General features: G+C 37.5%; 1 protein-coding gene across 1 annotated transcript in view; it reads left to right on the top strand.

Annotated features, from left to right (window-relative positions):
* The window catches only part of NSMAF (neutral sphingomyelinase activation associated factor), a 39,956-nt gene extending 18,095 nt beyond the window's left edge, over positions 1 to 21,861 (top strand). The window contains exons 9-31 of the mRNA XM_065668328.1: positions 78 to 130; positions 574 to 703; positions 1,661 to 1,732; positions 2,570 to 2,678; positions 3,920 to 4,096; positions 4,847 to 4,926; positions 6,675 to 6,765; positions 6,854 to 6,917; positions 7,039 to 7,090; positions 8,147 to 8,267; positions 8,559 to 8,690; positions 10,355 to 10,397; positions 10,842 to 11,005; positions 12,516 to 12,624; positions 14,085 to 14,143; positions 14,853 to 14,920; positions 16,543 to 16,610; positions 16,846 to 16,969; positions 17,714 to 17,797; positions 18,808 to 18,958; positions 19,334 to 19,436; positions 20,409 to 20,518; positions 21,501 to 21,861. Of these exons, the coding sequence (XP_065524400.1) occupies positions 78 to 130; positions 574 to 703; positions 1,661 to 1,732; positions 2,570 to 2,678; positions 3,920 to 4,096; positions 4,847 to 4,926; positions 6,675 to 6,765; positions 6,854 to 6,917; positions 7,039 to 7,090; positions 8,147 to 8,267; positions 8,559 to 8,690; positions 10,355 to 10,397; positions 10,842 to 11,005; positions 12,516 to 12,624; positions 14,085 to 14,143; positions 14,853 to 14,920; positions 16,543 to 16,610; positions 16,846 to 16,969; positions 17,714 to 17,797; positions 18,808 to 18,958; positions 19,334 to 19,436; positions 20,409 to 20,518; positions 21,501 to 21,595 (2,259 nt within the window). The 3' untranslated portion in view covers positions 21,596 to 21,861. The remainder of the gene's footprint in view (positions 1 to 77; positions 131 to 573; positions 704 to 1,660; positions 1,733 to 2,569; positions 2,679 to 3,919; positions 4,097 to 4,846; positions 4,927 to 6,674; positions 6,766 to 6,853; positions 6,918 to 7,038; positions 7,091 to 8,146; positions 8,268 to 8,558; positions 8,691 to 10,354; positions 10,398 to 10,841; positions 11,006 to 12,515; positions 12,625 to 14,084; positions 14,144 to 14,852; positions 14,921 to 16,542; positions 16,611 to 16,845; positions 16,970 to 17,713; positions 17,798 to 18,807; positions 18,959 to 19,333; positions 19,437 to 20,408; positions 20,519 to 21,500) is intronic.
* Positions 21,862 to 24,200: the final 2,339 nt, after the last annotated feature.

The following is a 24,200-nucleotide window of genomic DNA, read 5'->3' as shown; positions in this document are numbered from 1 at the left end:
TATCACTGTTTAATAATGAAATTGAGTGCATTTGAATCTTAGACTTTTTTCTTTTTTTTTCCCCCCCTCCACATTAGATAACTGCTATATTGCAATCGCGCTTGGCTAGAACTTCATTTGATAAAAACAGGTATTTTTCTAATTTCTTTGTACTGGGAAATTATTCCTCTTGTTGGTTTATTGAGTACTGATGCAGCAGACTAATATCTTTGGAGCAGCATAAGCTCTCTAATTCAGAGAGTTGTGTTCTCTTGTATTCTGAACTATCTGGAACAGAGAATGGGAAATTCTGTGTTGCGAAGATGAATGTATTATTTTGTCTCCAAACCATTCTGTTTATGAATTTGTTGCAAATCAGGCATCAGTAATTCCAAATAAAGCTCTGTATAAAACAGTCAACAGGTTTGCTGCTCTGAGGCTGGTGGAGAATGTGGAAACTTTCTGGAGTACCTCTTAAAGTAGAGGTCTTGACAAAGAACTTTCTTTGTGTCTAAAATAGGGTCTGAAGAATTTAAGGGTAGCTATACCTAAGTAAGAACTGGAGGTAAACTTACTCCTTTTCTTCACTTGTAGATTTCAAAGCATTTCTGAAACGCTGCATATGGAATGTAAAGCAGAAATGGTGACACCACTGGTGACTAATCCAGGGCATGTGTGTGTTACTGATGCTAACTTGTACTTCCAGCCTCTTAATGGATATCCTGTAAGTGCCTCATAGATGGTCTTGCATATGATATGAGCACACTGCTCCTCTAGTGGACAGTTTTCGTTTTCTGTATTATTCCTTTTAAATGCACATGGAGCACATCTCCAAGACCCTGTTTTCATTTATAATCAAGCTCCTTGATCTCTGCTGCTGTGTTGCATTCAAGCATATCTCTGATTCTGAGGCTTTATTCTGTGCTAATTTGCTTAAAGTTGACCTCCTCCTGACAAAGCACAAAATGTTGCTTGCTCATTCCCTATTGATATTTTTAAAGATCATTTTTTGTAACACTTCATTTGAGATAAATTTCTTAATTTTACTCTGTGATGCAATTCCTGCCTAGCTTTATATACATGTATTTCATATTGGAAGATCTTAGCTAGGTTTTATATTAAACTAATCATTTTTTTCTCTAGAGAAAAACTGAATGCATGTTGCAGACATTACTGCTTTGGAACTTTCTCACAGAAAAAGCAGCGTTAGTCTTAGCAGGCCACTGATATTTGTGCCCACACAAGGAAAAATGTATTTCACGGCTTATGACAAAATGCCATTCAATTTCTGTCCACCAGGTGACACCATTGGCAAACAGTTTGCCCAGCAGCTCGGTGGCTTCCTTATTCATAACACAGTTTATTGTGTTCTGCTCCTTTCTCTTGCATGATTATTATAACTGGTGTCAGACTCGGCTGATAATGCATTGCTCGTTCTTTGTTCTTAAACTGCTTTGCTACTCATACAAGAATCAACAGCAAAGACAAGCTTTCTCTTTTTAATATAACTGCTTAGAACTACTGTTCCACTGCTGAAATGACATGGATGGATATTGTTTTCATATTTCTAGTGTCTCTATTCAAGAGAAATTTCATATTGACTAGAGAGGTTAATGTAGAATAACATAAGCCTTTTAGAATATTTCCATCTTTTCTTCCCCCCCCACCTTGTTCCCCACAGAAACCAGTAGTACAAATAACACTGCAAAATGTGCGTCGGATCTATAAAAGAAGGCATGGGCTAATGCCACTGGTGAGCTCAAATATTATTTTCATTTTAATATCTTGCTGTATATGTTGTTTCTTAAAATGACCAGCTGAAACTATGTGCATCATTAGTTAAAAGCTACGTGTTTTTAAAACCTCTGGATTTAATAGTGAACAGCACTCAGAAGATCCTTTCTGGCTTTTAAGTGTTTTAGTTCCCTGTGTTGTTAAAAAGTTGAAAGCAGGAAGAGTGAACCCTGTCAAGGATGAAAAATGTCTTTCATAAGCAGTCAGTGTTGGGAAAGGTAGAAGGGAGTTATCTCCAGGGAGCGATTCATTCCATTTATCTCGGACACCTATCTTCGAATAGAATGAATTGCTCTCATAGTGTATTTTCTCTCTGTGTTGATTCATGGAGGGAGTTTGATCGCCGGTTTAGATGAGACTAATGTGGAGTGATGAGTCCCCCTGCACATGACTGAGGAGTAATGAGAGTGCTGCAGTGCAGCCTCAGTTGTATGCTTTCAGTGTTTGTACTTGCAGTCTTAAACAAAATTTTTGTTTCAAAACACGTTTAAGCTAAATAGGCATTTTACTCTGTTTCGCTTCATTCACTTATGATATTACCTGTGCTTAATCAGTCCAGACAGAGCCAGTCTATGGACAGCTATAAAGCTATTTGCTCAACTGGCTGTAAACTGAATGCTTTTGTGATTAGAAATAGGAAAGATCAAAATGTTAAACTTTGTGAGCAAAATTGTTATGCAATTTAGAGACTTAAGCTTTAGATGCTAGCTACTGGAATATTCTGTTGAAAAAAATTAATATTACAGCTTGTCAGTAATTGCTCTCATTTACTTTTTCCCTCCCTTTAACTTCTAAGGGACTTGAAGTATTTTGCACAGAAAATGATCTGTGTTCTGACATCTACTTGAAATTCTACAACTATCAAGATCGAGATGAGCTCTATTTCCTTATTGCAACATATATAGGTTTGCAGTATTTATTTATTAATGTAGTTTGTAGTACCTTGTGTGGGGAAATTTGTCTGGGCTTTGCTCTGTTGTTATGTGGGAAGAATGAGAAGAACAAACAGGTGTGTTAGAAACAGCAAAGTTCAGAATAAATATTGTGAAGTTGCCTATATTCTGTTTGTGTTTGAAGAGCCACATACGAAAGGTAAGACAGCATTATTAAAGTGAAACTAATTCTTTTGATTTGTAACTTGATATGCACTGTCATTGAGCACCTCCCCCTAACCCCACTCTATCACCACCACCAGCCTCCCTATCACCCTCACCCTCCCCAAAAAACCAACACAAAACACTTTATCTTCAAAGCAAGGGGTAAATAAGATCCACTCAGCTAAACTGTGTTTTGCTGAAAGAATACAGACTGCCTTTTGGATGGATACCCCTGGTACCTGCTAAAGTCCAAGTAAAAATCCTGTTAAGAAAGTTCTTGTAATGGCAGGATTCCCGGTGCACACATAAATACCTGAACTTCCCTCAGTCTTAGAAGTGGTTGATGAAAATTACCATTCTGAACAAGTTAATTTCTCATTTTTATTACATCTTGTATGTATTAATTCCAAGAAACTGGTGCATATCTTTTGCAGATCATGAACAGAAGCTAAGAGGCTTGCATGGTTCCTAGAAAAACAAGGAGAAAAAGCAGTCTGACTACAACTAAACATTGCAACTCATGTTTACTACCAGTATTGACAGTGTCTAAATTTTGTACTATTTTGTTGTTGTACCAGAACTCCAGTTCTGTTTTATTGAATTTACGTAAATATCTGTTGACATTTTCCCCACTTCACAAAGCAAAGTGGGAAGTCCACAAAGAAATGATTGCTTCCTCTGAGAATCATTTTAGTCTTTTAGATTTTCCCTTTAAAAGGAAAGAGATTCTGAAATGATTTTTTCTGTTTCTGAATTAACTGCATACTGTTACCCTGCTTCAAACTTCATTTTCTGGATAACTTTCAGTTGTAAAATTTCAAGCTGCAGGTGAAGATGGTGATGATGTAGCTTAGTTCTGTTTGAATAAATCTTAAAAAAAAATGTATAAAGTATGGTAGTTTTTGAAACATGAAGTTACCATTTAATTCTGACTTGTTCCTTTAAGCACCTCTGACCTTAATTATTTTATATTGCATAATACTAATTATGGTATCATTTGGGGATGGAACTCCAAACCTCAAAACTCTTAATGTTTTCTTTTGTTTTAGAAAATCACATTACAGAGCATACAGCTGAAAGTTATATGTTGCAATGGCAGCGAGGACATATATCAAATTACCAGTATCTTCTTCATCTCAATAATCTGGCTGATAGAAGCTGCAATGATCTCTCTCAGTATCCTGTATTTCCCTGGATAATAGCAGACTACTCTAGTACAGTATTAGGTATGTGTATACAAAAAGGCATGTTAGTGTATTCTCTCCAACCTGAAATGTTTCGGGGAGGAGGGTGTTTACAGTACATAAAGTTCATGTTATATCAGAATGAACATGGCATTAGTGATCTTGGATGTTGTGCAGTAAAATGGCTTTTTGTGGAACAAGTTGGATGCATTGAATCCAAGGTGTTCTTTTACAATTCTTAGCATTATAAGTTGAAAGGAAGAGGCTAACATGGCTTGTGACTAAATTAGCTCCTTGATTAAGGGTCTTAGCGCAATTTGTGTTGGAAGCTTGCCCTTTTGAGAACTGTGTCCCTATACATGGAGTAGAGTAGGGGAATCTCATGCTATTCATTAGCACCCACTCAAACACTTCAATCTCATAATTTGGTGGGGTTTAACTGTAACCTGACAGAATAGTGAACAAGTACGAAGAAGGCAATGACAGCTGTTTTTGTGCCTCAGCTAGTGGGACCTGTATTGACTAGGTGATGCTAGTTGCAATAGCTGCCACGTACACGTAGCTACTTGTTCTTAAGCAAGAGGTATGAGACTATATTTACCTGTAAGAAGAAATGAATAGCCATTTACAGTAAGATGATTCTTTTGCAGTAATGAAGCAGAGAAAATTATTGGAGAGGTTTTGTATTGGTTTTTGGTTTTGGTTTGGTTTGTGTTTTTTTTTTATTTTGTTTGAAATATTGATTATATTCCTGTCTAGTAGAATACGTAGAGTCTAACTGGTTTTTTTTAGATCTGACAAAACCTGAAACATTCCGTGACCTTAGTAAGCCAATTGGTGCCCTAAATAAGGAAAGGCTGGATAGACTATTGGTATGTATATCTTGGCTTTTATGTGCTGCACTTTTTTTGCCTTATACATGTTGTTAATAAAAGGACCTTTATCAGGCAAGGGAATTATATAGATATCTAACAGTAACTATCAACCTTATCTGAGCAAACTTATTTATAACCATACCACATTTATTTTTCAGCTTAGTTTCATCAGTGTTGATTTTATCAGTATTAATTTAAAATTATTTTAATCTGTTTTCTCTCTCTTCCTGCTGTTTCATACATGTATGCTTTTAAATGCTTTTACCTCACTTTTAAAATAAAATTCCAAAATCCGTTTAATTAACGTGTTTGCATTTGTATGGCAGGTACTGAGATGCTGCAAACATATCGAAGCATAGAATAGTTAGGGTTGGAAAGGACCTTAAGATCATCTAGTTCCGACCCCCCTGCCTGCTCCAACAGTTCCATGTCCTTATGTTGAGGGCACCAGAACTGCACACAATACTCCAAGTGGGGTCTCAGGAGAGCACAGTAGAGGGGCAGGATCACCTCCTTCGACCTGCTGGTAATGCTCCTTTTAATGCAGCCCAGCACACGGTTGGTTTCTGGGCTGCAAGCACATGCTGAAGCTGGCTCTTGTTCAGTTTCTCATTGACCAGCGCTCCCAAGGAAAAATAAAACCTCAAGACTATCAGATTTAAATGTGTAATGTAAAATATGTATTTGAATTAAACAAGACAAAGTAACAGAAATCTTAAGTACTTCCATTTACGAAAAATGCTGAATTACGAAAAATGCTGAATTTGAGGGAGAATATTTCAAATGGAGGAAATCTGGATCCATGATGATCAGAGCACCAACCTGAAATTTTCACATGCAGATAATAATGCACAGTCTTTTCCCACTTCTAAAAGTAGGCAGGCTTTCTTTTCATAAATAGTTAAACAGATAGTTACAGAATTAGAAGGTCCTCAGTTTCTTGGCTTTTTATTCTTTGTGTGAAATTGTCTCTTACCGCAAGTTAATTATTCCAAAATCGTTTACAGAATGTAAGGTAATTATTTAGTAATTTATATTTAGTAATTATTCCACAATCAGTTAAAAAACGTGAATATATTTAATGTTTTGGAACCTTTATTAGTTCTTAGTGAAGCATTAGAAAAAAATGTTGCTAGACTAACTGCATTATATTGACAAAAAGGATTGAATGTTTCAAAATAATAGGGCTTCCTAAGATTGTAGAAGGAAAGAACATGATCAATATTATGTTTTCAGTAATGGTAAACAATGTTTTCTTTCTAAGATACGACTGTTTCCTCAAGCTATTAGCTGCCTCATGCTTACTGCAGTAAAAGTAATTTTATTTAGATTATGATAGGTTTTGGGAATAACACATAGGAGGTTCAGATAGGAGGGAATCTTCCAGGTTGAATTAAGTCAGTACGTTCTTCTGTACTCTCATTACACTTCATTTGAAAGATAAAAAGGAAGCAGTTGTTTGCACTCCTTTGAAGTTGAGTCATTGCAGTTACATATGAGAGAGGAAAAAAGATTAGAACCTGGTAATTCTGGATTCAAAGTTGTAAAGAATTTTTTGCCTTCTAGATTTACTGATCTGATTACAGCTGCATGTTTCTTAGAACATAGTTTGTTTCATTGTTTAAAGAAGAAAAAGAGGGTGGTCCTAATCTCTGTCTTTAAAAAAAGTGTGTTTATCTTCAATATTGAAGGAAAGCAGGAGTGCCGATTTTAAACAAACCTCTCTTTTTCTCCGTATGTTGCAGACACGTTATCAGGAAATGCCAGAGCCTAAGTTCATGTATGGGAGCCATTATTCATCCCCAGGATATGTTTTGTTTTATCTCGTTAGAGTTGGTAAGACAGTTTTTACATTCTCTCTGAGCAGTTACCTCCAAAGTGGACAAGGTTTGGAGCAAGCTGATAGCTTTTTCTTTCTCCTTAGCTCCAGAACATATGCTCTGTCTGCAGAATGGAAAGTTTGATCATGCTGACAGAACGTTCAATAGGTTTGTTTACATTTTGTCTATAAGGAGCTAGGGTTTGTTTTCAAATACGCATCAAGGGAGTGCAAAGCTTTAAAAACTATGGGGGTTTTTAACAAATATGTGATTGTTATGTGTTATGTAGCCTTGCAGAGACCTGGAAAAACTGTTTGGATGGTGCAACAGACTTCAAAGAGGTAATTGACTGGAAAATTGTTCTAGTCCTTCTTGATAATCTCTGCTAAGCTTTCTGTTCTTAGCTAGCGGTCTCCTGTTGATTTGAGAGTTTTGGGTTGGGGGTGAGGTATGTTTGGTTGGATTTTTTTGTTTTGTTGTTTGTGGGTTTTAGGTGTGGTGTGTGGTAAGGCAGTTGACTGCATTTTCCGAATCCTTTAACATTTTTAACTTCTTCCTTCTATTTAATTCCATAATTGCTTGTCTGTGTCTGCTTTCTGGCTTTTAATTTAACAGAACTGTCATTGTGAATGTTACTGGAATAAATGAGAATTACCAGAGTGGATTAAGGCTGAAAAGATGCAATTTTATGCATTGTCTGCTGGAATCCTGTAAGGATTTGGCTGTATTACAACAGTACATCTGGAAAGGTTAAACTATAGAAGTTTTTGGGGTTTGAGCCTTATAGCGACTATAGCTTGTATAATATGTTGAGAATGATTAACTGTCAGATAGTGGGTGCTGTTAAATAATGTTTGTTTGATAAAGGAGTTTAATATAGTGATTCTTAAAAAAAAAAGTCTATAGTTAATGGTTAGCTATTGTCGTCTTTAAATTATTGGCTTAACCTCTGAAACTTTTGTCATTCTCGTTTTCTATTTTTTTGCCTTGCCTCTCAACTGATGGCTATGCAATGAGAGTTCCGAAGATACTCTTAAATATTATGGATTCATGTATCACATATGACATGTTAAAAATATTTATGCCACTCTGAATTTAGCTCAGAAAATCACCTTGTGGTTAGTGAAGAAGCCTAAAAGTAGTTGGAAGGATAATGGGAGAAAGCTTCCAGTCCTGCTTTACTGACAGAGGATAAAGCCTGGAAAAATTACTACCCAACTTTAGGGGTTGGCATATAAACCTTGGTAACTTTTAGTTTTTATTTCTTAGTTATTTTATTAAGTTATTAAATTATTAAGTTATTTTATTTAAGTATTTAGGGTTTTTTTAGTATTCTACTAAAGTGATGAAGTGCCAGCTAATCTCAAAACTTCCTTTTATTTTTTTTCTTTTTTCAGTTGATTCCAGAATTTTATGAAAATGATTCTGGTTTTCTAGTAAACAGTTTGAAGCTGGACTTGGGAAAAAGGCAGGGTGGAAAGATGGTTGATGATGTAGAGCTTCCCCCTTGGGCGTCAGGTAATAATTCATAATACAAGAAGTTTGAATATTAATTCAAGATGATCTGGATCCCTGGGATGTCAGTTCTTCTCTCAAAAATGCCTGTTCTATTTTCTTCTGAAGGAATTTTTCCTTCAAAACATTGACATAATTAATAGTTGTGTTTAATTTTTAAAGCAAATTTGAGGTTTGGTGGGGGGTGTTGGGGTTTTTTTGGTTGCTTGCTTTCTCAAGAACGAAGAGGAGCAGGGATGGATACCAATACTGGGTGATATGTCTTATCCTTTAATTAACTGTTTCTCTTGCCAGGTCCTGATGACTTTCTTCAGAAAAGTCGAGAGGCTTTAGAAAGTCAGTATGTATCAGAACATCTTCATGAATGGATTGACATAATATTTGGCTACAAGCAGAAAGGAACTGAAGCAGTTGCAGCTCACAATGGTAAATATATACTTTATAGAAAAAAATAAAGATACTTTAATTAGGTAGGAATGGTAAATAACAGCATTTCTAGTGTCTGATTTGTATTGAGCATTCACAACTATCCTTTGAATGTTTGATCCTTAAAGGAAATGCAGTTGTTCGTTACTGAAATAATGTCTTATCTAGTAAAATCTATTGCTTTCATGGAGATTTGCATCTTTGAAGATGTACTTAAGATGATGGCATGCAACCCCCATGGCAGGGGGGGTTGGAACTAGATGATCTTAAGGTCGTTTTCAACCCTAACTCTTCTATTCTATGGTAGGTAAGAAGGGTCTGCAGCATTGCTGTTATTTGCTCGCACTGCATGGTGTGGCAATGTAATGTGGAATTGCTGTTTCCTAATTAAAAATGGGAGTCTATAGGGTGTCTACACGAAGACGTATTTAACTTTCCTGTACTGTAATTGCAGTATGAGAATTTCAGTGCAATTTTTTCCTCTCCCTCTGAGAGAGAATTGGCAAGTGAAAGAAGGGGCCAATGGGCCAAAGCTCTTTAGGAACAAGAATGTAAAAAAAAAAAATCATATAGGTGACTAAGTTTGTCCTTGTGTACATATATACAACTGCAGTAGTATACATACTTCTTACTGTACATGTTGAAAGCTTTACTGCTTGCAATCTTATTCTGGGCATGTATGTAATCATTGTAAATGCTTACAAAAGGGGTGATTGCTACGTGGATGTGTTAATTTATCTAGACCTAACAGTAATAACAACGATTAAGTTATTCAGAAGTCTGATATTCAACTGTGTGTGTTACCACCCAATAAGGAAAAGGTTAAGGAAGATTAGTCAGATTTTTAGGGTATTTATTCCAGAAGCCTTGATGTTTTTGATGGATTGGAAGTAACAGACAATGTTGAGGTAGCTTGCACTTTTGAAGATACGGCAAGTTTGAACAGAGAACTTTCCTACAGCAGTGGGGAGAGAAGGAATAGGCAACTCTTCATGGCAGTTGTTAATGCTTTCTACTTCCTGGGTAAGATAATGTGATTTCTTTCGTGGTGGGTTTTTTGTTTGTTTGTTTTCTTGGGTTTGGTTTGTTGAGGAATTTTTAATATGCTTCCTGACATGTTCTTAAATCGTGGTATTTCAGGCTTGCAGGGTTTGGCATCCACTCATGCTGTGACCATAAGTGTCAATTACAATGTGCCAGAGGCTTTGAATATAGTAAATGAGCATTTAAATTATGGCACCTATATTTTTCCTTCCCAAACGAGAGCCCATTTTATGCACAATGTGCTGCTGCTGCTGCAATATGGATTTTTATTAGCATAACAAATTGAGGACACTTGAGAATATCCAGTTAATGCAACTGCTTTTTTTTTTTCTTTATTGGGTGGAGGGTATTTAATGAAGCCTAAGTAAGCAATTCTTCCTTTTTGAAAGGACTGACTTATTCTGAAACTCTGAGTCTCTTAGAAATCCTAAACTTTCTTCAGGTAAGAAACCCAGGATTAAAGCACAAGATCTCAGATCCTATAGCCTGCTGAAATAACATAGTTGCTTAAATATAACCAACTTGAGTAAAACATACAGCTTTTTTTTTATAGTATGTATACAAGAAAATGTCTTTGTTTATCTACATAGTACAAATAAACTTTTTCTTTTTTCCCCCAGTGTTTCACCCATTAACTTATGAAGGAGGAGTGGATTTAAACAGGTAATTAAAAAGAATCTGAATGGTTTTGTTAAAGCAGTTAACTGAATTTCTCAGTATCCCTCCAGATTGTCTGGTGGCTGTAAAAATGCTTTGTATGTGAATGGTGTAGCTCTTCCATTTCATACTCCCAGATATGCAGAGAACCAGGATTGGGTTCTTGGTTTTATCCTGTGTTGAAAGATTGTTACTTGAAAATTTCTTCACTCTGGCTTTTGTAAAATTGCTTTATATTTTTAGTGGATGAGCATGTTGTCATCATACATTAGCAAAATTATGAAGCTGTATTCTGACTGTTCTTCGCATTTGTGGTAAATCAGTTTTGTAAGAACTGCGATGGCCTGTGCTGCTGTAGTAACTGCACAGGCAGGCCCATGCTTTCAGGGGAGGAAAGGAAGAAAAAGTACTTGCCTATTTGGCTTAATTAAGTATCTTGTTTTTGGAAAGTATTATGGACCCCAACGAAAAAGTAGCTCTGCTGACACAAATCTTGGAGTTTGGACAGACACCGAAACAGTTGTTTACAATTCCTCATCCTCGAAGGATAATGCCAAAGTCGAAAAGCTTATCTCGAACATCGAGTCACAATGTTTCCATAACTGAGTCTCCAGGTAAATGTCTACAGATAAACTGGCAGTGTAATGGATTTGTAATTTTGACAAGTTCTGTGTCTTTCTCCCACAGGATCTTGTTATACAACTCTTGGACACTTTCCCAGTAAGCCAGCTCAAAATAAATCCATGAACTAATTGTTAAACTGGCAAGACCAATTTCATATTTGGAAATAAAGGCATTGTCCTGCCTTTTGCTTTCTGTCCCTGTGATCTCCTGTGGGACTGTTCAACCTCTGCTTTTGAAGCCGTGGGAGGGCTGTCATCCCTGGTTTTTTTTCTGACATTTTAAAATCAAGCTAATATGACAACAGCTTCAATGACCATATCTGCAGGCATTCCAAATGATGTAAAGATTTGCTCAGGTTTTGAACAGGGGTGTCTTAGGGTGATCGATTGGCTTGGTCTAAATAAACCCTAAGAACTTATATTAAGCACCTAAATTTTGTTCCTTTTCTATGACTTAAATAAAAATTGTAAAGAATTGAATTGATTGAATAACTTTCAGCTACGCTGAAACCAGGGCATTTTATTCAAGAAAAGGACATGGAATGCTATCACAGGCTTTTGTTCAATGCAGAACTTACTTACACCATTTCTCTGAAACATAGATGCTTCGGTCCTCTTTATAAATACAGTGGTCTAACTACAAATAGAGTTGGGTCTTCAGCCCAGGTAGCGCATAGAAAGGTTTTTCTTGGTTGTCTTGAATTCACTTACTATTTGATGGCTTTCATTTTTAAGCAGAGAAGTGAAGATGAATAGTACTTAAGAGTGGCAACCTGTAGCATGAAAATGGCAAGAGTGGTTTTGAAAGTTGTGTATGGTAATAATAATGTTCATGTGTGTTAAACAGATATGGTGGTATGCTGCCCAAGTCATTAATTCACAGTTCAATGGTTCCTGTTGGGTTTGGCTTTTTTATAGTGAGTGAGATCTGATTGCCTCAATTTTGTTGCATTTTTTTTATCCCCACAGTGCAGCAAAATGAGGTTATGACACTCCTAATAGAATGCAATAGAATAATAAAAAAGAACCTGCTGTACTGTCGCAGTAGATGGGTATCCTGGTATTTTTCCATTTTAAAAGCTCTTGACAATAGAACACCAAAACATCTCTGCAGAAAAGCCTATGGGTTTTTTGGTTTGGTATTTTTGTTTGGTGGGAGTTTTTTTGTTTGGTTTTAGGGCTGGTTGGTTGGGTTGGGTTTATTTCTATTTTGGAAATGTATTCCCTCAAGTCTCTAGTTTAAAAGCTCTGTCTTGGAAAAAAAAGCAAAACAAAACAAAACCAAAACCATGTATTTGACTGTGTAAGCCTATGCATTCAGGAAGAGATCTGACAAAAAGTTGGTGAACTTGTCACTCTCTGCTTTAGCTAAAAATTCTTATTCCTGTATCTCTCCATGATTTCTGTGCTTTTGTCTTTGTCTGCAACTTCAGCTACCTAATTATTTGAAATCAGTCTTTTTCTATTTGTGATGGAGCTTTATTGTGGCATTGTATTACAGTTTCTCCAAATGAAGAATCATTTGAAGATTTGACAGAAGAAAGTATAACACTTGCTTGGAACAACATTGCCAAACTAAAATTAGATGAGCAATATAAAATTCACAAAGAGTAGGTACTATTCTTTTCACAGTCAAAATTGTTCCATTTAATTTTGGGGTGGGGGAAGTATCTGCATGTCAATCTGAATGATGGGTTAGGGCTTAAGGTAAATACAATTCTTTGTGAGACAGCTCATTGATTTGATTATACAAGATGATTCCGAGTATATGTTGGGTTATCAATCCAGAAAAGGTGTTTGTCAGCTTGTGTTTGTTGTTGTTGTCCCTTGTACAGATCTAGAGCTAAGTTCCATATCATTTTAGTAGCTGAAGCAGGTATTGATTACCCTTCTCTAAAACTGTGATAGCAGCAGCCAGATAAATTTAATTGAATCATAGAATGGTTAGAGTTGGAAAGGACCTTCAGATCATCTAGTTTCAACCACCCGGCCTCCATTTATATATTTATAACCCCAGGAGGACCTAACTTACTCATTCCATTTGATTTTTTTTAAGGATAAACAACTTAGATTCAAGTACCGTACACCTTGAGCTGCTGCTGTATGAGCAGTTTGCAAAGTCTCCAGCTATAGGCTTTCAGTTAATCCAGGTATCAAACTACTGTTGTGATGGTTTCCTTGGGAGTCTTGAGTCAGCAGGGGCACTTCAGATGAACTTTGAAAATACCTAACAATGAACAACAGCTGTATTTTAAAGAAGATTTTCCTTTGGCCCCATCACTTGTCCTGGTGGCTGAACTAGTTGGAGGATTTCTTACTGCTTTGAGTGCAACTACTTTCTTGGTGTCTGTAAACAATATAGAAAGGAAACATTCTCTTGCACAGAAAACAAGGCAATATTTGTAGTGAGAAAGGGCCTCTGGTACCAGTTTGTTAGGGTTAGGGAAATCCAGAACCTGAAAACACACTGAATTTAAGTTTCCAATCCTCTGTTTGCTTGGTGGGGGCTTGTTTGTTTGTTTGTTTTGTGGATTTTGTTGGGTTTTAAGATTGATGAGAAAAACTAGGAAGTACATCTGCATAACAGAATTTTGGCTGTGCAGAGTCTCTGTGCTTCCTAACAACTAACTCCTTGATATAAGCTATATGTCTAATTTTGTAGACTACAGTGATTTTGCCACTGTCAAAGTTGAGGAGAAAACTTGCAAGTTCTGATTCCTGGCACTTGAGGCATTCAGCATCTGCTTGTAGGCAGGTTCCTGATGCTTTCTGTAGCTAATCTCAAATTGGAAAGACTCAGTGTGAAACTATTTGTCCTCTTGTTGGGCATGTCCTTTCTAATGAGGATGAAGTTCTTGCAGAACAGTATGGGGAACTTGTAGTGATGTTTCACTTTTCATACCAAGATATGTTTTGGTCTCTAGTTATAGGAAACACCACTGTAGTGCTTTTACACTTCTTGAATGTCTTAGGCCTTGCAGAGATCAAATAACAAATTTAAGCCGTTGTCAATTTACAGTTAAGTTTTAAAACCTATGAAATCACCTATAAGCTTCCTTGTATTCAACAGGGCAGTTACTGGAATAGCAGTCACTTGCAATGGGTCTTCTGTTTTCACTACATCCCAGGGTAAGTATTATTGCAAAGGTATTTACTAGACCCTGCAGTGTAAATGCAGGTTGATGTTTTGTGAACGAAATAGCATGAAACTCTGCAATGTAGTTAAGATTGAATCCCATTAATATCTTCACTGACAGCAAAGACAATGTCAAATGCAATATTTATGGAATCACTGGGGTTTTTACAGTCATGAAAAGAGCAGCCCTAATCTTCTGCCAAATGCATGATCTTTGTTTTCATTTCATATTGTCGTGAACCCAGAACACATATTCAATTCCTTCTTACTGTTTTAGGGTATTCACATGCAAAGGCTAGTTCTGTTTGGCTTTTGCGTTGTCACTTTGAAACTCTCCTATTATAAAAACTAAGTTAAAGGTATTTTTCCCATAATAGTTTAAGTACATGAACTTGTTAAGTTTTAGATCTCTTTGACTCAAAGATTTCAATATCATTTATATTTAGGCTTGGGAAGGTGGTAATTTCTCCTTTTAGATAGGAGTTTTCTTACAGTTTGATGGGCATGGGGGAGTCTGTCTATAGCTGGTGTAGAACAGGATAGTTCCAGGCTCTGGTCACAAGCTTTATAAAGAGTTTAAGACTATGAGAAACCTATGCATACTTTTCATAGTAAGATATTTGAATATTCAAATAGGACCAAAATTACTATCTTTTATAATATGAAAGTCTTTTTATCTTCTATTTTGTCCATTATCTCCAGATTCAACTTTGAAGATGTTTTCTAAGGAATCAAAAAAAATCCAGAGAAGCGTGTCCTTTTCAAACATGGTAAGCTGCTGTCAAAATAAAAACAAGATCATCGGGAATCTTCTGAAAGCTACTCAGAGAAATGGCTCTTAGTACACATCAGTGCCTCTTTTCTTCCCCTGCCTACTCAATTGTATGGTGTGTGAATAATTTAGCAGAGTGAATTGAGACTCTGTCAGGCCTCCAGGGAGACAGAGTGCGTTCTTGAAACATGGGAGCATTAGAAGGTTGCAATTCTGTGCTAGCTCTGTTCTGAGTTGCCCTGCTATCCAGGAAAGGGCTTGCAGTAGACAAATAGTCTGGCATGAGCAGAGGAGTCTTTCTGAACAGCCTTGAACTGCTATTGGGATCAGAATCACAAAGCTTAAATTCTATCCGTGTGCTCACATCCAGCATTGCCTTGCTGCTTCCAAATGTTTGAAGGCTGTGAGTCAGCTAGCAGAGGAAAACCAACCACACAGAGTGGAATCTCTGCTGGGTGAATTTGAGCCATCTTTCCTCAATAAGCAGTGATCTCTGCATGCTCTGAACTACTTTTTTTAATCTGCTTCTAAAACAGACCTTGGAAAGAGATTCTGTGTTTGATTTTCTGTGCTTGAGCACTGTGGGCAGACCTGGGTCATAGGGATTCACTCCCAACTGTCACATTCACAATCATTTATTGAGGCAAGATACTAAGATATAACAACCTTCTCTGTACCTTCATCTCTGGGGGGGTGGGGGGAGGAACAAAAAAGGTAAAGGAGTTGCCTACATAGAGCATGCTATGGCTTCTAACAGGTCCCTAGGTAAAGTGCAGAATCAAGACCCTGTGGCCTGCCATGGCACACACTGGGTGGTGAAGCTAGATACAGCAATTCCTAATGCTTTAGTCAAAGCAAAAGTAGGATATGTTGCTTCTCGGCACTGTAAAAAGGGAGCTCTTGACTCCTAAGCCAAGTCATATTTTCATGAGGAGGCCTTGTATACCTTTTCTTTCTTTATTCTCTTCTCTGTAGTCTTAGTGCTGATCTGTTGCAGCAATGCCAGAAGGAGTAGTCTTTTTACAATCCAGCATCTTACTGGCTTTTTAAAACAGATGTAAAACATGACCAGTAATGATACTAGTAGAAGCGCTGGGCTGATTTTACTATTTTTTTTTTTCCCTTGCTGCTTCCGTTGATGGTAATGTAACTGAGCATCTGTCTGTAAGGAACGTTCTTGTTGAGAAATGCAGGACTTAGATAGTTACGCTTGTTGTTTGAAGGAGCTGAGCTGATAAGTAGCTGTCATGGAGAACAAACATCAAAGGAAACCTTCATTTTTAGTTTCTGTTAGATGATTGCATCTAGAATTGATAGTACCTTACAAGCTTAAGAGCTGACCCATTTTCTCCTGAGTGAGGAATTACCATGTCCCTGAGATACCAGCATTTTGAAATAGGAGCTCCATCAGTTCTGTCTGTATTTCTGAACTTCAGTGCCTCCTGTACATATACCAGGGGTTAAATATTTATGCTGTTCAGTGTCCAGCCTATAAAGGTGGGCTTTCTTGTGTTCATAAAACACCTGTATGTTGTGTGTATAGAAGATAAAGATGCTTCGTGTTCTCCAGAAGCATTGGGGTAAGAGATTGAACACTACTTTGTTTTCTCTTTCTTACAGGCTTTGTCATCTTGTCTAATCTTACCAGGAGATACCACTGTCATAAGTTCTTCATGGGACAATCATATGTGTGTATTTACTACTTACTGACTTTATTGAATTACACTGAGTGCCTTGGTTGTTATGCTTATGATTTTAGATAATGATACAAAAATTCATTGTTAAGATGCAATGTCTGTATTTCTACTTGATTTTCAGTAGATTTGTTAGAAACCGTAGAAGCAAAGTTACTTTCATCTATTTAGGAAAAAAAACCCTTAAGTTTTCTGAAGACATAATGCTTTTATAACCTTCTCCTGCTAGATATTTTTATTCAATTGCATTTGGAAGGCAACAAGACATCTTAATGGGACATGATGATGCAGTTAGTAAGATCTGTTGGCGAGATGGGCGCCTGTATTCTGCGTCTTGGGATTCCACTGTGAAGGTTTGTATATGGGTTTGTTGTACTTCCATAACTATTTATCTCTAGTGCTTTATAATATTCAGCCAGCCAAATGCTTTGGAGTGGATGTACCTGTTGTGCTGGAATAACAACTTACTGTCACAGTAAGCTTGTTTCTAGAATATCTATTTTCTTCATTTAGGTTTATATCTGTTTCATTTAGGTTTATAACTGTTTCAAAGATGAAGTGTTACTTTAAGTTTAATTTCTTCTAACTTACTCTAAATGTAGGGGTTTTGGAGGCAAACTGTATTTGTTAGAGAAGCTGGAGTGTTCTGTGACCTTGACTGGTGATTTTGTTTGCTGAGTAGAATAGGCTTCTGAAATGTTTCAGTTGTGTAGTTTATGTTCATCATCTAAGTGAACCAGGAATTTGGTAATCTAAAGAGCATGCCTACAGTTAGGTGGAAAGGTAATTTGGAAATTAGAGCCAGGAAAGGATGTATATGGCTTTTTGGTAAGTATACATTAAGTGCAGTGATGTACCTGTATTTAAGCAGGTTTCTGTAAGCTATCTGGAATCAGCATAGTCCTGTTCAGTATGTGGCTCTGCTTAGAGTAAATGAGTTCAGGTGCCATTTGCTGTTGCTGCATTCTGCCACGCAGGCAAGGTCCAGAGTTCACACAAGCAGCCCTCCTTGTAATGTGAGAATTCAGTCCAGAAGAAACAAACTCATCCAGGGTTATACTAACGCTTCCTTGAGCAAACAAGTATCTGTGTTGTAGGTGTGGCACTGTGCTCCGGGAGAGACATTAAGCAGTAAAAAACACCACTTTGAACTGCTGGCAGAGCTAGAACATGAAGTTAGTGTAAGTATGTGGATAGAGATATGGTATCTCAGAATATGAAAATTAATTGCTCATTAAAATCGAAGTCAAGATCTAGTACTAAAGCACAAGGATTGGGCTGGGGGCTCGGGGTGTGGTGGTGTTGGAAGTGTGTGTGTAGGGGAGGGGGCTAGTTTGGTTTTTGTGGATTTTTTTGTCTGATGCATCCTGCATCAGTGTCCCCTGCTTCCCTGGTTAAGGTCTACTCCTGGGGACTTTTTGTCTTGCTTAGCTTCTAAGCACTAAGTTCCAGGTGAGGAAAGGGAGGACTGGGGACTTTTTGTCTGCTGCTTGTTTTCAGAAACACCCATGTTTTTCAGGTATTTGCATTGTTGCAGCTTCTTCTTAATGTAGATTTGCCAAAAGCAAGCAAATGAAAAAGAATTCCTCCAAGTTCTTTACCATGCTCTAAAATATATTAGTGGATTTCACTGTAACTATATTAAACACATTGTGTGAAGTGAATCATAAATGTGTAACTGCTAACTTATTTATAGTCTCTAATGTCATTCTAGTAGTATATTTAGAATATACTGTGTTTTAAACCTTATTAATGTTTAGTTTTTTTAACAGGTCACATAATAGGCAAATACTAAACCAGTTCTGATAACATTAAGAACTGTACCCAAGAGAACTGGAAACAACTGACAGCTGGAATGTATTTTAAAAGTAAAGAAGAATTTCACCCTTAAGGGCAAATTCTTGCATTTAGATGGGGAAGGCATGGGAACTAGAAACAGTCAAAAATGGTAATTTCTATTTATGATTCTGCAAAGAAAAAGCATTTTAAAATAATATCAAAGAGACCCATCTTCTACTTTTCACAGGCAGGATTTGTAATAATTAAGGATGTTGCAGAATTAAATGTAAAAGCTTTTTGTAAATAAAGTACCATCTTACAGATAATGAGCTGGCTTTATGTGTGTTTAAAACCTGTATCAAGATGGCTCATCTGAAAGAATAGAAAATCATGGGATGTTTTAACTTCTTAGGTAAATACAATCAACCTTAATGCTGCAAATACTATACTAGTGTCTGGAACCAAAGAAGGTACCATTAGTGTTTGGGATGTTACTACAGCAACAGCATTGCACCAGTTACCGTGTCATTCTGGAACCGTGTTTGATGCTGCTTTTAGTCCTGGTATGTTGATTTTCAATTTTTAATATGCACCATTGGGAATGTCAAAGGGAATTTTGTTCCTCATATCATGTAATACACCCTTGTTGGAATTGCTAAAAGGGGGATAGTGAGATGTTTTGGATTGCCACTCATCTCCATTATAAAGAATTTATTAATTGTAAACCAGGCCATATCAGGTTGTAAATCAGTGGTCTCAACACTTAAACCAACTTTATCATTGCTTGTTTAGGTAACATATTAAAAATTAAGTCTCTATAAATACATAGGTCAGGCAATGCCTCCTCCAACATGCTCTATCACAGACTGCTTTGGTAACTAGGACTGAATGTCTAAATGTGCTATTTTATTGTTGTTTCTTTTGTTTGCTTTTTACAGACAGCAGACATCTACTAAGCACAGGAGAGGACTGTTGTTTTAAAGTAATAGATGTACAGACTGGAATGGTTATATCTTCTGTAAGCACTGAGGAGCCACAGAGGTAATTCTGACAACATACAGATTGTGAAGCTGCATGGCCAGCTCTGGAGATGTTTGATGGTTGGTGATAGCAGAATAGAAAGGGCAGTAATACCGGCAACTTTGTTTTACTGAATTGCTTTGTAAAGCGTGAAGGCTGACATTCTAGCATGTCGTGTGCATTAAGATCAAGCTTTCCAACCTGGGACAAAACCAGTCAAGTATCTAAGTAAATAACTCATGTTTTTTCTTAACAACAACTTTCATATCCATGAAAGATAATGGGCACTGTAGCTGTTTGCAGCTTCCAGATCTCTAACAGAGACAGTTCTCTTGCTTGTTTCATCTGTCAATGAACTTTTTAAAATATTTATCTTTTGCAATGCTTCCTTTTTGTTTCAATAATCTAAGAAATGTTTAACTATTGTAAGAAAAGGGATCACTTTTTTTCACAAACCAGTTCTTTACGGTTTATCAGGTAAACAGATGGAATCCTTATTCAGTTACTTAAGTAAAAACATAGCAGCCATACATGGGCACACTTCTTGGTTCCTTTTGTGTGTGCATATGTAGCTATAAATGTATATGAATGTGTATATAAATCTTTTTTTCTTCACTTATTTCCCTGAAAGTCCCCTTTGCATGAATGTTTCAGGAATATGAAGTGACACAAGTGAAAATGGTGGTTCATGAGAGCCCTTGGGTACCATAAACATGTACAGCTGACTGGGTCCCCTTCTAATACAGGAATAAGTTTCATCCTTCTGCTAGGGAAAGGTGTGGTTTGGTGTAGGGTAGTCAAGAGAAGCAAGTTTGGGTCATGACTCTTTAAAATAGTTTGGGGAATAACCTTTCCAGAAAGATTGTGTTAGGCAGTAGAGTTTCCTTCAGTTTGGCATCTCATTTTCAATTCTTTTTGGCTTAGTCAGTTTGGAAATATTTGGCTCTCATTATACAAGAGCCTGAAGTGAATTAATTCCAGACTTGCTTGCAGGTGCTTCAAATGGGATGGAAATGCCATCTTATCAGGAAGTCAATCTGGTGAATTACTGATTTGGGACCTCCTTGGAGGAAAAGTTACTGAAAGACTCAAAGGACATACAGGTATGCCTGAATTATTCCTATTCTCAGATTGCATGGAAGATTCCTATCTTCAAGCTCCCTTAGTATTGAAAAGTTTGAGAGTCATCTGCACTGTCAGTGAGCTGTTCTCAATGTGGTATCTATCTGGAACACCAGAACTAAAAGTAGGTACTCATGGGCCTCCTAGGAAATCTATTACCAATGCAGGAATATGACTGTTTACAAGAGTGGCCAAAGGTAAATGACCTGGGATTTTTCTAATCCATACAACATTACAAAAATTACCAGTTTTCTATCTCATAGCCCTAAGTGTAGTATAGACTGCACTGTTGTATGCTTTGTTGAAGTCCATCCAGACTGAGAGTCTAACAACAAATTAACTAGCAAAATAGTTTGGGATGGGGATTTATAGGCTTCTCAAATGTATGTGTGTAGTCTTCAGTACATTAGTAACCAGGCTGTGTAAAACAGAAACTATCTACCTGTTCTATTCAGTTTGGTTTTTAAGGCTGCTTTGATGAACAGTTACTTCAGACTTCCCTGTTACAAGCCTGTACTCTGGAACTTGACCTGTATAGAGATCATTCTGTAGCTAGAGAAATCATTAGAATAGATTAGATGTGGGTTTCTAGGCATATTCTATATACTTCTAAAAAGAGAAGGCCAAGTGTTGGAGAGAAAAATCCCACTTTCTAGAAAAATCTTCTCTCCTTGTCCCCATGAATCTTTTTGCCAGTGTGCCATCTTCATTCTGTACTGCAACTGACATTGTCCCTCTAAGTACCCAAAGCCAGCTGAGGCAACGTAGCATGCGATCATTACTGTGAATAGAGGCAGCCACCTAGAAGCCAACTAACATTCTTCATAGCATATGTAGTCCCAGTGTAAGCCAAACTAATGATCAGATGATCCTAAACTCTTTCAAAAAGACCTGTTCCATCATCTTGAGTATTGCCTCTATTTGCATTTGGATTTACTTGTTTGGTTGGTTTTTGTTCCCCAGGTGCCGTAATGTCCATGTGGATGAATGAACAGTGCAACAGTGTTATTACAGGAGGGGAAGACAAACAAATCATATTCTGGAAACTGCAATACTAAGTGCCTTTCCCTCCAGATATTTAAATGAACTCTTATTTTAAACAAAACCTTTTAAAGGAACTTAACTGTGTGCAATGATGGCTGCTGGAGTTCAACCAGATAGGAAGCTTTGTTCAACTACAACCTTCCACGTTACAGTGACTTCACTGAGAGCTCTTAACTTCTGTTGTGTATGCAATTTGTTTTTCATGGACTTACCGTACTGCAAATGCTTGTCTAAAATGCTATCTGAGATGAAATTAAAGACCTATTTTTCTGTAATTAAAGAGCTCTTCACTTGCAGTCATTGTTTGATTTACATAGAATGCATCATAGCTAGCTGTCTGAACTACTTTCAAAGAAACAGCATTTGCATTAAGAAGTCTTTAAGGATGCTTGTAGCTTAGTCCCACATCTCATGCCACAATGTATGTACCTCCTGTGTAGTCAACCTTTCTTCCAAGTGAAGATGCATATGATGGTAAATACGATTTTGAACGCTAAGGCAGCTGTTGCTCTGAGCAGTGGTGGGTCTAGTCTACTGTCTATTGTCCTGGGTTTACCAGGAGCCATTTTGCTCCTTCTTAGTAACTGGTGCAAGCTGTGTTTTGACTTCCCGCCTGGGCAGAGAGCTGATAACACCGATTGTTTTTAATTGTTGTTAAGTAATGTTTATTCTGGCCAAGGACTCTGTGAGTCTCATGCTCTGCTGGGGACGAGGGGAGGCTGGGAGGAAGCAGAGACAGGACACCTGACCCGAGCTAGCCAAAGAGGTATTCCATACCACAGCACGTCATGCCCAGGATGTAACTGGGAGTTACCCGGAAGGAAAGGCTCTCTTTGGGGTGGTCAAACTGGTTCGGTGGTGGTATCATATTCTCTTGTTATTTTCTCTTATCAATATTATCATTAGTGGTAGCAGCAGTGATATGTGTTATACCTTAGTTACTGGGCTGTTCTTAACTCAACCTGTGGGAGTTACGTTCTCCTGATTCTCCTCCTCATCTCTCCAGGAGTGGGGAGGGTCGGGGGGGGGGGTGTGAGTGGAGAAGCTGTGTGGATCAGTTTAAACCACAACACTAGTCTTCAAATGTGTGTTTGCAAAGGCATAAAAAAGAATAAGAATATATCTCACATTGCTTTTTCCTCTTACATTAGTCTGAAAAGAAACCAAGCATAAAATTGATCCCCTAACAGAGAACAGTTACATATATGTGTAACATGTAAACCTTTCCTCATAATGGGCATGAAGCTAGTCTTAAGCTGAATTACTACTGCCTTCCATCACTTCTATTACTATCCTTCTCTTCATAATCTTTGGCATCTTCATGCTTTTGTTTGGTGTTCACAGCCTCTTTCAACTCAAATCATCTTTGACATGGAATTTAAAGACAGTGTTTAAATAGACGTCCAAGACAGGCATTCTTTTAGGCTACATTCAGTCAGTCTGTTGTAGATATCCTGCCTTGGGTTTGATACCTAACATCAATGTGGCTTTAGCACTGTAGAACAATTGTTTCATAGTTAAGGGATGTTTTTTCATTCCCTCAACTTTTAATTATGCTGGAGTTTTATTTTAAATAACAGTGCCATGATGGTAAAGCAAACTGGTGTTCCAGCTGTATTACTCACTTGGTTTAGCATTGAATCTTTTTATGTAATCCATGAGTGTGGTGAAAGGCACATGTGGCAAAAGATTAACCCATATCAGCATGCCTGCTGTTACCAGTCTTAACCATGCGGCACAATATTTGGTGTCTGCCCTGTTTTTTCACCTTTTATTATATTTATTTCCTAAGTATGACTGTGTGTAGGCAAAGAGAGAGAAAAATATCATATTCTACACTTGCCTGCAAATGTCTTGGATAGATTCTGGGCACAGCTGTGCTCCTTTGTCATGAGGGGGCCTCCTACTGACCTAAACCAGAGGAACACAAACCTGTCTTGAATTACCTCAGAGAGAAAATACCCTTAACTTTCTTTTGGTTAAATACAGATGCCAGATCCTGCATCTGAGGTTTGCTTTCTGCTGTAAAGCATGCTCACACAACAGAGCCCTCAAGCAGCTGCCTCATTGCCTAAAGTAACCTTAGTTTTATAAGGGGGGGAGGCGTGTGTGAAATACCAAGTTAACCTTGTTACTGGTCACATTATCAGTAGGCATCAGTACTACATTGTTTTGGGCTCCAGGGATTTCATAGCAAAGCAAACTAGCTTGTCAAGGAACTTAAGGATGACTGCCACAGGCCCTGTGCCCGTAACGCTGAACCACACCAACGCTACATGAAGCCACCAATTACTGCCAGTAAGCACTTGCTCCAGTGGTTCCAGAGACATATAATTTAGTAACCAAACAACCCAATTAAAATGGCTCCCAAGATAAATCCAATCACCACTGCAGCCTGAAGGAGTGTAATGGGTTTCTCTTAGTTACAGTACTGCCAGGAAGAAGAATACACTGCAGCTCAGACCAACAACCAGGGTTCCCAGCCTTACCCCCATTGCCACTTTTCCTACAAACTGGAAAAGGTACAGCTAGCTACACATGCTATCAGGGGCACACAAGATGTATTTATTCCTAAGTAAGTGCCAAACACTTTGCATTTTGGTGCAAGTAAATAATTAA

Source organism: Lathamus discolor, chromosome 2 (genome assembly GCF_037157495.1).
Source record: "Lathamus discolor isolate bLatDis1 chromosome 2, bLatDis1.hap1, whole genome shotgun sequence".
Classification (NCBI taxonomy): Eukaryota; Metazoa; Chordata; class Aves; order Psittaciformes; family Psittacidae; genus Lathamus; species Lathamus discolor.
Note: the sequence above shows the minus strand (reverse complement) of the source record. Positions and strands in the feature narration are given on the sequence as shown.